The sequence below is a fragment of the Rhinolophus ferrumequinum genome, chromosome 10, assembly GCF_004115265.2.
Source record: "Rhinolophus ferrumequinum isolate MPI-CBG mRhiFer1 chromosome 10, mRhiFer1_v1.p, whole genome shotgun sequence".
NCBI classification, from domain to species: domain Eukaryota; kingdom Metazoa; phylum Chordata; class Mammalia; order Chiroptera; family Rhinolophidae; genus Rhinolophus; species Rhinolophus ferrumequinum.
The window spans coordinates 5,732,806-5,746,751 of NC_046293.1; the positions used below are offsets into that span (position 1 = coordinate 5,732,806).

General features: G+C 48.4%; 1 protein-coding gene across 1 annotated transcript; it reads left to right on the forward strand.

The window, feature by feature from the left end:
- The first annotated feature begins 7,392 nt into the window (after nt 1-7,392).
- On the forward strand, nt 7,393-13,870 carry RRP7A (ribosomal RNA processing 7 homolog A). The gene is made up of 7 exons (XM_033116839.1): nt 7,393-7,484; nt 9,005-9,147; nt 10,632-10,757; nt 11,397-11,514; nt 11,771-11,868; nt 12,287-12,485; nt 13,573-13,870. Exons 1-7 carry the CDS (start codon nt 7,412-7,414, stop codon nt 13,656-13,658), a joined length of 843 nt encoding a protein of 280 aa, XP_032972730.1. The 5' UTR covers nt 7,393-7,411; the 3' UTR covers nt 13,659-13,870.
- The last annotated feature ends 76 nt before the right edge of the window (nt 13,871-13,946 follow it).

Below are 13,946 nucleotides of genomic sequence, written 5' to 3' on the forward strand. Positions count from 1 at the left end.
CCTCTGCTGTCATTTCTTCAAAGATGCTACTAAGTGGCCTTGTAGGACTTGAAATCAGAAACAGGAATTAGCCTCTGCTTTCCTTCTCATCAGCTCTGACTTAGGACAGGTCTTCCTGGGACTCACTGAGCCAATCTGCACAGCCGAGCGAGTGTGAGCACTCATGGCTGTGGAAGCACCTGGCACAGTAACTCAGTACCTCCTGGGCCTGAGTGCCTCATGGGGGTGCAGCACGGTCAGCTGGTGGGGCTGTGCGTGGGGAACAAGGGAGCCTGACTGATGGCTTTTGCTGTGGTTTGAAGTTCAACTCAGAAATATGCCTCTTAGATCCACTATGCGTTAGACTAACTAGTTGATATTTTTTATTGTAAAATACATACAAATTTTACTGTCTTAATAACTCCTCGTTCTTCTCTCACCCCTGGCAACCACCATTGTATTTTGTCTTTTATGATTTTGACCACTCACGTAAGTGGAGTCATACAATATTTGTCTTTTTGTGACGCTTATTTTAGCATAATGTCAGCAAGGTTCATCTATGTTGTAGCATATATCAGAATTTCCTTTTTAAGGCTGAGTAATATTCCATTGTGTATATAGACCACATTTTGCTTATCCATTCATCTGTTGATGGACAGTTGGATTGCTTCCATGTTTTAGCTATTGTGAATAACGTTGCTGTGAACGTGGGTGTGCATATACCTATTTCAGAGCCTGCAGCCAGTTGTTTTGGGCATATACCCAGAAGGGGAATTGCAGGATCATACGGTAAATTTTAAAGTTTTTGAGGACTCACTATTCCAATTTCCACAGCAGCTGCACCATTTGACATTCCTATATAGTTGTATTATGGTATTAAAAGTGAAACACTTTCTCTTCTAGGAAAAGGGAATGGAAGTACTTACCCCTATTTTCACAAAATACAACCCTGGACATTTTCTATATAAAAATATAAGACTGAAAGGTGGAGAGAAGAAGGCAGACTGCTCGGAACCTCAGGACCCATGGGATGACTGCCACTGAGTTCCCTGGGTTTTCTTTTTGCTTCACATATTGCAAAAAAAAAAAAAAAAGCAAAGCCCCACGTGAGGACCAGAAAAAAGATAGCTTAGTAGACTGAAAACTAGCATCAACTTCATCAGCAAAGGCCTGGACTTCCAGCCTTAATGTACTGGGGGCACTGCAGAATCCCTGCAGGGGTGATGTCAGAGGGGCAAGCAGGGAGCTGGGACTTTTCAGATCATATCAGTGGAGGCCGCAGGAGGAGAGATGAAGCACCCCAGCCCCTCCCAACTAGGGTGTTACCAGCAGAGCTGTTGGATGATGGAAGTCACCGCCACCCAGCAGTAACTAGGAGACACTGCCACCCTAGGTGTCAGCGGATGTCATAAGAAACTTGAACTTTTACCCACACTTGGCAGTAATGAAGTGGTGCCTTTCCATCCCCATCAGAGGAGGTGTGCTATAACAAGATTTACATAAGATCCAGATTTTTCATAACATACCCAAGGTGTCCATGTTTGAGTCAAAAATCACTCATACCCAGGACCAGGAAAATCTCGACTTGAAGGAGAAAAGACAATTGACAACAACACTGAGATGACAGATGTTAGAATTATCTGACAAGGATTTAAAAGCAGCCATTATAAAAATGTGTCAACAAGCAATTATGAACACACTTCAAAGTCTCCACAAAGAAATAGAAAATATAAGGAACCATTTAGAGTTGAAAATTAATTAAAAAAAAAAAAACTGGAGGAGAAAGAATCAGAATTTGCAGTTGAAACTATAGAAATTACCCAATCTGAACAATAGCGAGGAAATAGACTTTAGAAAATAATAATAAAGGACTTCAGGGACCTATAACAAAAAAATCTAAAACCTGTGTCAGAGTCCCAGAGGGAGAGAAGAAAGGGTGAAAAAGTAGTTGAAGAAATAATGGCTGTTAACTTCCCTGAAATGGCAAGAGATACCATGTATTTCCCCGAAAATAAGACCTAGCCAGACAATCAGCTCTAATGCGTCTTTTGGAGCAAAAATTAGTTTAAGACCTGGTCTTGTTTTACTATAATGATACAAGACCCGGTCTTTACATAACGTAAGACCGAGTCATATTAATTTTTGTTCCCAAAGACGCATTAGAGCTGATTGTCCGGCTAGGTCTTATATTCGGGGAAAACGGTAGAAACCTGCAGATTTAAGAAGCCCAGAGGACCCCCAAACAAGATAAACCTAAGGAAATTCACATCAGCGCACATCACAGTCAAACTTCTGAAGACTAAAGAAAAAAATCTTAAAAGCATCACATGAGAAATGATTCCTTATCTATGGGGAAAAACAATTTGAATGACAACAGATTTCTCATCAGAAAACAGCGGAAAGAACAACATATTTTTCAACTTGGGAAAACTGTCAAATAGGCATTCTATATCCAGCAAAAATACACTTAAAGAATTAGGGAAAATGTAGGCTTACTCAGAGGAAAAAAACTAAGAGAATTTGTTGCTAGCAGACCTACCTTGAAAGAATGGCTAAAGTTCTCTAAACATAAAGGAAAAAACAAAAGAAGGAAATTTGGAACATCGGAAAAGAAGGAGAGAAATAGTAAAACTATGGGTAAATAAAATATTCTCTGGAGTTTTCTAAATTATGGTTAATAGTTGAAGCAAATGTTACAACATTGATGTGGTTCTCAATGTATGTAAAGGAAATTTTTGAAACAGTTTACAAATGGGAGAGCAAAGTGATACAAAGAGGAAAGTTTTCTACATTCAAACTGGTAAAATGTGGACAACAGTATATTGTGGTAACTTATGTATATATAATATAATTCTTATAGCAACTACTAAAGAAATGCACCCAAAAACAGTAGTGATAAATCAAAATGGAATTTTCAAAAAAAGTTAAAGTAACCCACCAGAAGGTAGAAAAAAGAAAAAAGATAAAACGGGGGCCGGTCTGGTGGCTCAGGTAGTTGGAGTGCCGCACTCCTAATACCGAGGTCGCTGGTTCGATTCCCACATGGGCCAGTGAGCTGCGCCCTCTACAGCTAAGATTGTGAACAAACAGCTCTCCCAGGAGCTGGGCTGCCGTGAGCAGCCAGAGGTTGGTGTGAGCAGCCTGGCCGACAACTGGCAACCAACTGCCTCAGCCAGGGGGAGAGCAAGGCTAATACAAATGTGGGCCAGGGAGCTGTGTCCTACACAGCTTGAACCAGAGTGGGGGGTGAGGGAGGCGGAAGAAAGGGGGAAAAATAAAATAAAAATAAAATTGGAGATTTAAGCTCTAACATACCAATAAGTACATTAAATGTAAATGGTCTATATATCAATTGAAAGACAAATTGGCAGAGCAGATGAAAAAACACAACCTAACTATATGCTGTCTACAAGAAATTCACCTCAAATGTTACAGTATAAGTAGGTTGAAAGTAATAGGATGGAAAAATGGTAAATATCATGAAAACATTAATAAAAAAATAAGTGGCTGAAATTAATGTCAGATATGTTAAACTTCAGAGCAAAGAAAGGGACCAAGGACAGAGGCTCAACCCACCACGAAGACAATCCTAAATATGGATTTACCAAATAACAGCTGTAAAACATGATGCAAGTTCTAGTAGAATGGAAAGAATAGCAAATCCACACTATACTTGGAGATTCCAACATTTCTTAACAATTGGAGAACAGAAAATCAGCAAGGATGTAGAACTTAACACCATCAACCAACAGGATCCAATCAACATAGAATACTCCACCCAACAACAGAATACACATTCTTTTCAAGTGCCCATGGAACATACATCAAGATAGACCTGGGCCATAAAACAAGTCTCGACAAATGTGAAATCTGAAATCATACAGTGTGTCCTTTGGTCACCGTGGAATCAGTAATTCCTGGGTTAAAGATTGAAAGGTTTCCCTTAAGAACAGAGACCAGGATGTCACTTTCACCACTTCTATTAAACACTACTGGAGGTTCTAGCCAGGGCACTTAGGGCAAAAGGAAAAGAATCCAGATTGGAAAGAAAAGTAAATTATTTCTATTCGTAGGTGATACGAATAGAAAATGTATAGAAAATGCTCGTGTATAGAAAATGCTAAGGAATCCTCTGAAAGACTACTAGAATCAATAAACAGCAAGGTTGCAGGACAAGATCAATTGATAAATACTTGCCATGAACAATCTAAAAATCAAAACAATTTTGCGTAGCATAGCATCAAAAAGTAAAATGCATACATTTAACAAAATAAATGTAAAACTTACATTTTGAAGACTACAAAACATTGTTGGAAAAAAAAACTGAAGGGACCCTGAGTAGCCAAATCACTCTTGAAAAGAATAGAGTTGAAGGACTCACATCTCCCAATTTCAAACCTTAATTACAAAGCTATAGTAATCAGACAATGTGGTACTAGTGTAAGGATAGAAATATAAGTCCATGGCATAGACTGGAGAGTCCAGAAGTAAAGCTCATAGGTCTTGTCAATTGATTTTCAACATGGGTGCCAAGACAATTCACTGGAGGAAAGAATAGTCCTTTCGATACGTGATTCAAAGACAACGGGATATCCACACAAAATAGTTAATTCCATCAAAATTCAAAGCTTCTGTGCTTTGAAGGATTCCTATAACAAAGTGAAAAGACAACCCACAGAATAGAAGAAAATATTTGCAAATCATATATCTGACAAAGGAATTGTATCCAGAAAGAACTCCTACAACTCAACAAAAAGAAATAACCTAATGGGCAAAGAATTTGAGTAACATTTCAATAATAATAAAAAGATACATGAATGGCCAATGAGCACATGAAAAGATGTTCAGTATCATCAGTCATTAGGGAAATGCAAATGAGAATCATAAGAAACACCACTTCACACCCACTAGGGTGGATATAATAAAAATGACAGACAATGACAACTGTTGACGAAGATATGGAGAAGTTGGAACCCTCACACATGGCTGGTGGGATTATAAAATGGTGGGGTCACTTTAGAAAACAGTTTAGCAGTTTCTCAAGAAGTTAAACAGAGTGACCAAGATATTTTCCTAAATATATACTCATGAGGAATTAAAACATGTCTGCACGTTCTGCACACGAATGTTTGTAACTATTATAATAGAAGTACAAACAACCCAAGTGTCTGCTACCAGATGAATGAATATGTGGTCTGTACACCTGTTGACATAAGAATATCCGAACCTATAGAAAATTTAAGAGTTTATTTGAGCCAAACTGTGGGCATGCCCTGAAGCAAGCTCTCAACAGATTGAGAAAATGCTCCAGAGAATGGAAGTTTGGCAGTTCTTTTTATGCATTTGGAATCAGAGCAGGGAACGTAAGGAAGATTACATGAAATCTATTGCTGGTAGGTTAGAGAGAGAGGGAGACAGCAAGGTGGAGAAATCTGACTGGATACAAAGTCAAATGGAGAGAACATTCGCGGTAAATAGGGATGATATACTGTTAGTAACATGTGCTCCTCTTGGGGTCTGGAAAAGAGGATTATTCTGGCACTTCAAAGGTGTGTTAGTTAACCTAGATTCATAAGAACAATGGGCAAGGCTGGCTGAAGGCAAAGATAAACCAAACCTTACACTAGTTATAGGCCTGGGGCGTGACTAATTCTAGAAACTGTTCAGGCTCCAAAAAAGAAACCCATACTTAAAATTATTCCATGTCCCCCTCCGCCCACCCCCGGCCCCGGTAGCCACTAGTCTAACGTCTTGTCTTTGTGGATTTGCCTGTTCTGGACATTGCACGTGTATGGAATCATGCAATGTGTGGTCTTTTGTGACTGGCTTCCTTAGCATAATTTTTTCAAGGTGCATCTGTGTTGTAGGTTGTATCAGTAGTTCAATTCCTTTTTTTAAAAAAAAAATCTGTGGTAGGGCTGGCCCTGTGGCTCAGGCGGTTGGAGCTCCGTGCTCCTAAAACCGAAGGCTGCCGGTTCGATTCCCACATGGGCCAGTGGGCTCTCAACCACAAGGTTGCCTTCAACTCCCGCAAGGGATGGTGGGCTCTGCACCCTGCAACTGACAACGGCAACTGGACCTGGAGCTGAGCTGCGCCCTCCACAACTAAGATTGAAAGAACAACAGCTTGACTTGGAAAAAGTCCTGGAAGTACACACTGTTCCCCAATAAAGACCTGTTCCCCTTCCCCAATAAAATCTTAAAAAAAAAAAAAAGAAAATCTGTGGTAAATAATATATATGTATGTACGTATACATTATATTAAATATATTTAATATTAAAATTTACCATTTTAACTATTTTAAAGCAACAGCTAGCTGGAACGTGACTTATCTCGTCTGCACTGCGATGGGGCACAGTGGGAAAGCAGGAACGTTGTAAGTGACAACACCATGCTTCCACCTGCTCAGACACTGAAACCTAGCAGAGGTCCTGGATTTCTCTTTTTCTCACACTGCATATCCAACCTGTCAGCAAATCTGACTGGAATTCTTCAGAACATACCCAGACTCTGGCTGCCTCTCATCACCTCCACCTCCACTTAATGAAGGTGATTAAGCCTTCATCTTTCCATCCATTGTTGCAGTGGTGTCCTAAACGACCCTGCTGCTGCCATGGCCCTCCCGCAATCTAACTGCAGTGTAACAGCCAAAATGGCTGTTTACACATCACTCCTTTCCGCTCCAAATGTGGCCCCCATCACACGCAGGTGGAGTACCAGTGCTTCTGGTAGTCTGCCAGAGCCTAAGGGATCGGCCAGGCCCCTGCCCCCTACCTCCCCACCCCCCCAGATTCTTCCTCAGTTCCAGCGCGGCGATCACCTTGTTTCTCTACCACACCAGGGAGACAACAGCCTCAGAGTCTTTGCTCTCTCCCTTCCCTCTGCTCAGAATACCCTTCTCCCAGACACCTGAACGCCTTGCTCCTTCACCTCTTTCAAGTATTTGTTCAAATGGCACTTCAGTGAGGCCTTCACCTTATTTAAAATTGCAATGCCACCCCTCACCACATTCCCTCTCCTCCATTTTCTCTAGCACTTTGCTCTGATGCATATGCTTTGTGTTTTGCTTCTTTGTGTGTTTATTGCCTCGTTCCCTCGTTAGAATATAACCTCCAGGAAGGCTGGCTTTTATTTCACCTCTGTATCTCTAGTACTTAGGAGAGCGCCTGGAGCATTCATTGTTATTTGGGGAATGGAGAGTTGAGTTCACACCCGGGAACTGCCCGCGTCCACGCTGACATTTATTCCCACATTCATGCGCTGACTTGATTCCGAGCAAGTGAAAGTGGGGCCCTGGCGTGACCCGGGCCAGAAAGGAGAGCATGTAACCGAGATTGTGGGGGAGCAACTCGGCGCCGTCGTCATAGAAACGCGCCGTTCCCATCGTCCAACTACAACTCCCAGTGGCCCCCGCGGCTTCCGGTCGGCAAGATGGTGGCACGCAGGAGGAAGCGTGCGGCGCGGGACTCTCGGGAGGAGATTCCGAGCCCGCCGGGCTACTCAGGTGAGGGGTGAGGGGTGCGGGACGCGGCGCCGGGCACGGTCAGCCTTCGCCCGGAGGCGGCTCGGGGGTCGGCGGTGGCCCCGCAGGTGTCGTGAGGCTCCGGGCCCTCAAGAGCCAAGCGGCGCTCGTCTGGCTATACGCTTTCGGGGCGAGCCCACTTTGGCTTCTCTGGAGTGAACCCTCCTCTGTCCACCCTCCCCCCCAGGGCGAACCCGTGTCCGTCTACACCCTTACCCTCCCTCCCCCCGCCAAGTGAACGCATCTGCTTCTCATCACGTCTTTGCAGTTCCTAGTCCGGTCCCATCCACTCTCTCCTGGGCAGTTGTGTACCCTTCTAACTGGTTCTGCTTCTGTTCTTGCTCCTACCTTCAGTTCTCTCCACTCAGGTGCCAGAATGTTCTTTCTAAAGTCAGATTTAAATCAGATTTTGCTTCACACTCCCACTTAGTCCCTCCAGTGGCTAAAGTTAGCACCTAAAACAAAATCGGGCCTTCTTCCCGTTGACCTGCACGGCCCCACTCGTTCTGGCTGGTGCTGACCTAAAGCTCGGTCTTTTCTGTTTCTCTGAAGCACCAAGCTCTTTACACTTTCAGGGATTTGGCACTTGCAGTGCCCTCTTCCTCAGAGTTCCTGCAACAGCTATGCCCTGACTGTCCACCAGCTTTGTGTCCTTGGCGTCTAAGTTCTAATGTTCCTCAAGAGGCCATTCTGACAGTTGGTTAAAGGCCTCTGCCACCCATCACCCCACACTACTCCCCTGTTTCTTTTGTATTTGATACAATCTTGCTATGTGTGTGCTCCGCCATTGCCTTTCTCCAGGACTGTGTGAGCCTCAGAGTGCAGGGACTGCAACTGTAGCCCCCTGTGCTCTGAAGGAGGTGCTGAGAAAAACAGAAAAGAGTTCCTAGTTTTATGAGGATTAAAATTTATGGAAATGAGTGATTACCCAGATGATCATACAGATACAGACTTAAGACCATGAGAAATGACGAAGGCACAGAGCCCGTGACCCTAACCTGGCCTGTGTGGCACTCCTGAGGAAGTGAAGTTAAAACCTGAAGAACGGGTGGAAGGAAGAGGGTTGGTGTTTCACATAGAGGGAACAGCATGGGGGAGGCCCTGGCTTCATGAGAGAAAGCCAGAGTGTTGGGGTGCCAGCTGGTGGGCGGAAGATGGTGTGAGAAGAGGCCGCAGAAGTGGTCAGCAGGGCCTCCAGCCAGGATAAGGATTTTGGTGTTTTCCCCAAGAGCAAGTAGGGTTTCAACTTCCTTCCTGTTTCCCTCCCCACCTGTAATAACTGCCCGGTTATGTTCTGTCTCCCTCACCAGTTTGGGGGCCCCTCCCTGGCAAATTCTTTGTTCATTCACTCTCATAGACTGCACAGCACCCTGCACAGGCCTTGCCTAGGGGATGGACTCAGTGAAGGATGGATGGGTAGGTGGACAGACAGATGGGACTAGAAAGGGGCAGCCTGAACCTGGCTTTCATGCCAGTCCCTTCCCACCCCATTTCTCTTCCAGCCATTCCTATCAAGTTCTCTGAAAAGCAGCAGGCGTGTCATTATCTCTATGTGAGAGAGCACAGAGTTCGAGAAGGCATCACCTCTTCCTGGCCTCAGAAGCGGACCCTTTTTATCCTCAATGTGCCCCCATACTGCACAGAGGTGAGCTGGTATCGAGAGGGAGCCTGGAGGCTCAAGTGGGCTTCAGGCAGAGCTGGGCTCCCCCCGGCCCCCACCAAGTCCTTGCCGGTGAGATGGAAGCAGCTAACTGAAGCCCCAAGGGAGGGTATCCAGAGGGCTGCCTCTTTCCCGTGACAGGAAATAAGCTTTTTAAAGATGTGTTTCTAAAAATACAGTTTTAAGGAGCCCAAAGCTTTTTATTGTTTACCCAGAATTGTTTAAATTGCATATTGCATTTCCCTGATTATAAAAGTGATGCATGTCCATAGGACAAAATAGGAAAAGTATAAGGAAATAAAGTGACTTGTAAATCTGCTGTCCAGACATGCCAACTGTTTTCAAAACTGTTAAATTTAATATGTAAATTTATAGAAGAGAAACTAAGGAAATTGCTGGACTTTAGATGAATTTTTTTCAAAAAAGAAATACAAATTCCTGAGAGATTATAGTTACAGAGAGAAAGAGCCATTAAGAGGAGAGAATGTCGTTTTTAACCTTTACTGAAGAATAGTGTATGTGTGGAGATGACCTCGGGCCAGAGGTAGAGTTTCTGGCATCTCACAAACTGAACAGACCCGTGTAATCAGCACCTAGATGGAGAAACAGCATCACGCGCACCCTAGAAAGCCCTCACGCCCTTCCGCCACCACGGCCAGCCATCGTCCTGACTCCAACAGCATAGATTTAACTCAGTGTTTAAATGGCTGACTCAAGTAGTTGGTGGTCTCATAAAAATCATAGTGGCACCAAAAATATCCCCACCTATTCTTGTAATAATTACTGTGTTTCCCCCGAAAATAAGACCTAGCCGGACAATCAGCTTTATTGCGTCTCTTGGAGCCAAAATTAATATGACTCGGTCTTATTTTACTATAATATAAGATCGGGTATTATATAATGTAATATAAAACTGGGTCTTACATTAATTTTTGCTCCAAAAGACGCATTAGAGCTGATTGTCCAGCTAGGTCTTATTTTCGGGGAAACATGGTAAAAAAGAAAGTTTAGAGCCTAACCTTATTTTTAGGATCATTTCACCAGAGAATTTGATAGGGAAAGACTGATCTTTCAGCAAGATGTCCTGTCAAGTGAGAAATCCTTTCAGACTGGTGAGAAAACCAAACACACCCTGGGCCTGTGCGCCCAGCCGTGTCCTGCCACAAAGCAAAAAAGCTGATAGCTGCATTCCATCTCGCATTCCATCTCGCATTCCATCTCCTCCCAAGTCCCCTGGCCAGTGAAGGGGTGGCTTTTTGCCCACGATTTTTAATGGGAAATGAACCCAGCTGTTGCCTCGGGCCCTGGGAGGGCAGGATTGTGACCTCTGTGCAGAGGAGGATGTGGCCCTCCAGACCCTCCCTGCGTGCTCCCAGGTTGGGCGCAGACGGGCTCCCCAACCTTCAGGGGCGGCGGGAGGCTCTGGGAAGACCCTGCGGTCACTGACACGGCTTCCTCGGCCATGGCAGGAGTGCCTGTCCCGCCTCCTCTCCCCCTGTGGACCTGTGCGGTCAGTGGAGTTACAGGAGAAGCCGGACCTCGCCGAGAGCCCAAAGGAGCCAAAGTCGAAGTTTTTTCACCCCAAGCCTGTTCCAGTAAGCCTCCAAGTACTGGGTCTGCTAGAATGGGGGCGTGGGGTGGGGCTAGGGCAGCGTCCCCAGTGTGTAAGGGGACGGTGGAGTCGGGTGGCAGTGGGGCTTGCAGAGCATTCCCTGGGGCCCTGGCCAGTCCTGGCTGTGTGGGGGTGTAGGAGGAATCGGGTGATCAGCCTGCACTCCTTTGCAGGATTCACCACATCCGTTAGCTTCCTTCTGGCTCTTTCCCTTGTCCTGGGTGAAAGCCTTCCCTGCGCTCCCAGTCTGCTTCCCCCACTGAAGTCCATTCTTCCCCAGGCTCAGTGGGCCCAGTGTCATTTCCCTGTGTTTCCTGAGGCCACAGTTCCTCCGGGTTTAGTGGAGTTTGACCTAGTGTGTGCCCCATGTGTCCATCTGCTCCTGTGCTTTTCACTGAGTCCCTCCTGTAAAGGGAAGAGGTGGGAACGTGTCACTTCTTACAGAAGTTGGCCAGCTCAGATCGCCGTCGTCCCCACCCCTGGATTACAGACAACCTCCTGGTTATGTTCACGGTTCGGGCGACAAGTCAAGCTGAGGGCAGGTGGCAGCGCTTGTGCCAGGCGGAGGTGGCTAGAAGGGTGGGAAGGCCTCCAGCACTGGGACATCTCTCCCTCCCTCCAGGGGTTCCAGGTAGCTTACGTGGTGTTCCAGAAGCCCAGTGGGGTGTCAGCTGCCTTAGCCCTGAAGGGCCCTTTGCTGGTGTCGACAGAGAGTTACCCCATGAAGAGTGGCATTCAGAGTCAGTACTGTGGGAAGGTCGGGGGCCTCCTTCCTGGGCCCTGGTTTGGCGGGGGAGGTTTTGTGGGGGCAGCGTCTGCCATGTTCACTTGCCCTGAGAGCAGCGTGTGCGAGGCCTGAGCCTGGCACTCGGGTGGGCAGAGGTGAGGTCTAGCTTCCCCCCTGGACCGTGGGCCACAGTCTCCGTGCCTGCGGCCTGTGTATGATGCTCCCAGCTGGCCTGAGGAAGCCCCGTTTCCCTCCCTCCTTCTCCCTAGAGTGGATCAGTGACTACACAGACTCCGTGCTGGACCCCGAGGCCCTGAGGGCGGAGGTGGACTCATTCATGGAGGCGTATGACAAGAGGATCGCTGAGGTGGGGCTTCCACACAGGTGGCTGGCTGCTCATCACCTGTGTGACCATGGGGAAGGTGGCGCTACGCATGTCGTGGGATGGCTCCCGGGGGGCGGGGCTGTGGCAACCTGGCCAGGTCACCGTGTAGAGTCCAGGGTCCCTTTTTTCCCTGCTGAGTCCTGGGCCATCTAAATAGGTGACATCTAGTCTCTAGACGGTCTATAGGGAATGAACTGTCCGAGGGTGGAGGCGGCGGCGTTGGCATATCTGTGCCACCCCCCAACCCCCAGGTGAGGCACCAACACCATACTGGGAGCAGAGGGAGCAGCAGGTGCTGGTGGGTGCCCCGGGTGGTTCTGGGTACAGGGGGAGGGAGAAGCACTCCTAGGCTGCAGGGCCGGTCCCAGGCGCCTACCCGGCTCAGTCGTGTTCCTTGCAGGAGGAGGCTAAGGCTAAGGAGGAGGACGGGGTCCCCGATGAGGAGGGCTGGGTGAAGGTGACCCGCCGCGGCCGGCGGCCCGTGCTCCCCCGGACAGAGGCAGCCAGCCTGCGGGTGCTGGAGAGGGAGAAGCGGAAGCGCGCCCGCAAGGAGCTGCTCAACTTCTATGCCTGGCAGCACCGCGAGACCAAGATGGAGCGTAAGGGAGCGCCCCCAGCCCCTGTCCCCACCCCTGTGGCCAGAGCACAAATCCCCAGAGGGCGGGCGCTGGACCTGGCAGTTGGGCAGTGGTGTCCTTAGGCACAGGCTTCCCAATAGGTTCTGGGGTTAGGGTCCCCAGCCTGGCAGCATCCCATGTGGTGATTCCCCTGTTGCTCCCCAAAGAGCATTGTGGGGGCCGCTGGATTACTTAGAAGCTGCAGAGGCACCTGGGATGTAGGACCCACCGCCAGACTCCTGAGCAGTTAGTGCTGGAAACTGTCAGCCTCCCGCAGGAGCCAGATTGCAGAGGACGGGCGTCAAGTGCTCGCTGTGGGTGCAGAGAGGGTCACTGCCGGGGGAGGGGTGTTTGTGTGCACCCACACACATGGAGAGCACCCTGGAGGGTGCTGATCACCTGTGGTGGCCGTGCTGAGCTGCCTCCTGGCAGGACGGCTTCCCTGTGGGCCCAGCAGTGGGGACAAGCCCTGACCTACCACCCAGTCACACTGCTCACCTGCTGGCTGCTCCTCCCACACTACCCACCCCCTGCGGCACCTCTGCTCCTGACCTCGTGGCCCCTAGACTCACTGGATAGCGGGCTTTCCTCCCAGCCTCCCGGCCTCACACACCCCTTGGACCCAGTCATCCAGTGACCAGAGCTGCCATCTGAATTCTGGCACTCTGGGGGTGCAGTCCTTTTACTGTTCCCGATGTCCTCCCTAGTCTGATTGCTGCAGTGGGGAAGGGCTGGGACCGGTGTCCCCAGGGGTCTCTCAGCACCCCCAGAGCCTTCTTCCTTTACCTATGGATGTGTGGGTGCTGGGGTGGGGCTGGTAAGGGAGCAAGTGCCGTTTTACTGGTGCATTTCCTATCTGAGAACTCAGGCGTGCCGTCTTCTCCACTCGAGCCTCTGCCCTCCGTCTGGGCCTGCAGTCCAGTTCCGTTTCCTGGCAGCATCCAGACCATTCCCAGAGCACACCCGAGGGGGGAGGCGATGCTGAGCTCCCGGACTCTCGAGTGGGGGGCAGGGGGCGCGGCGCCCAGCGGGCAGGCTGTCTGATCCTGGCCCTTTCCCCGCCCCTCAGATCTGGCACAGCTGCGTAAGAAGTTCGAGGAGGACAAACAGAGGATTGAATTGATGCGGGCCCAGCGCAAATTCCGACCCTACTGAGCCAGCGTGGAGGGGGCAGCGGTGGCCAGTGAGGACGTGAGGCGCAGGAACGCTGCAGACTGGACCTGCCTAGGCTGAGGGGCCGCCACACGGCAAAGATCTGAGTCCACACGGGGGGTGAAGGACAGTGTCACCCTGGTACTTGAGCTTCAGGCATCCTGGCGCTCAGTGCTGGCGAGGCCAACAGCCCGAGTAGTTCCTTCCCGCCCCTGGTATGTGTCCCCAGCCTGTCTCTGGATCCTCTGAAAGCTAAGTGTCTGCTCTGTTCTCCCCTGTCCCTCAGTGGAA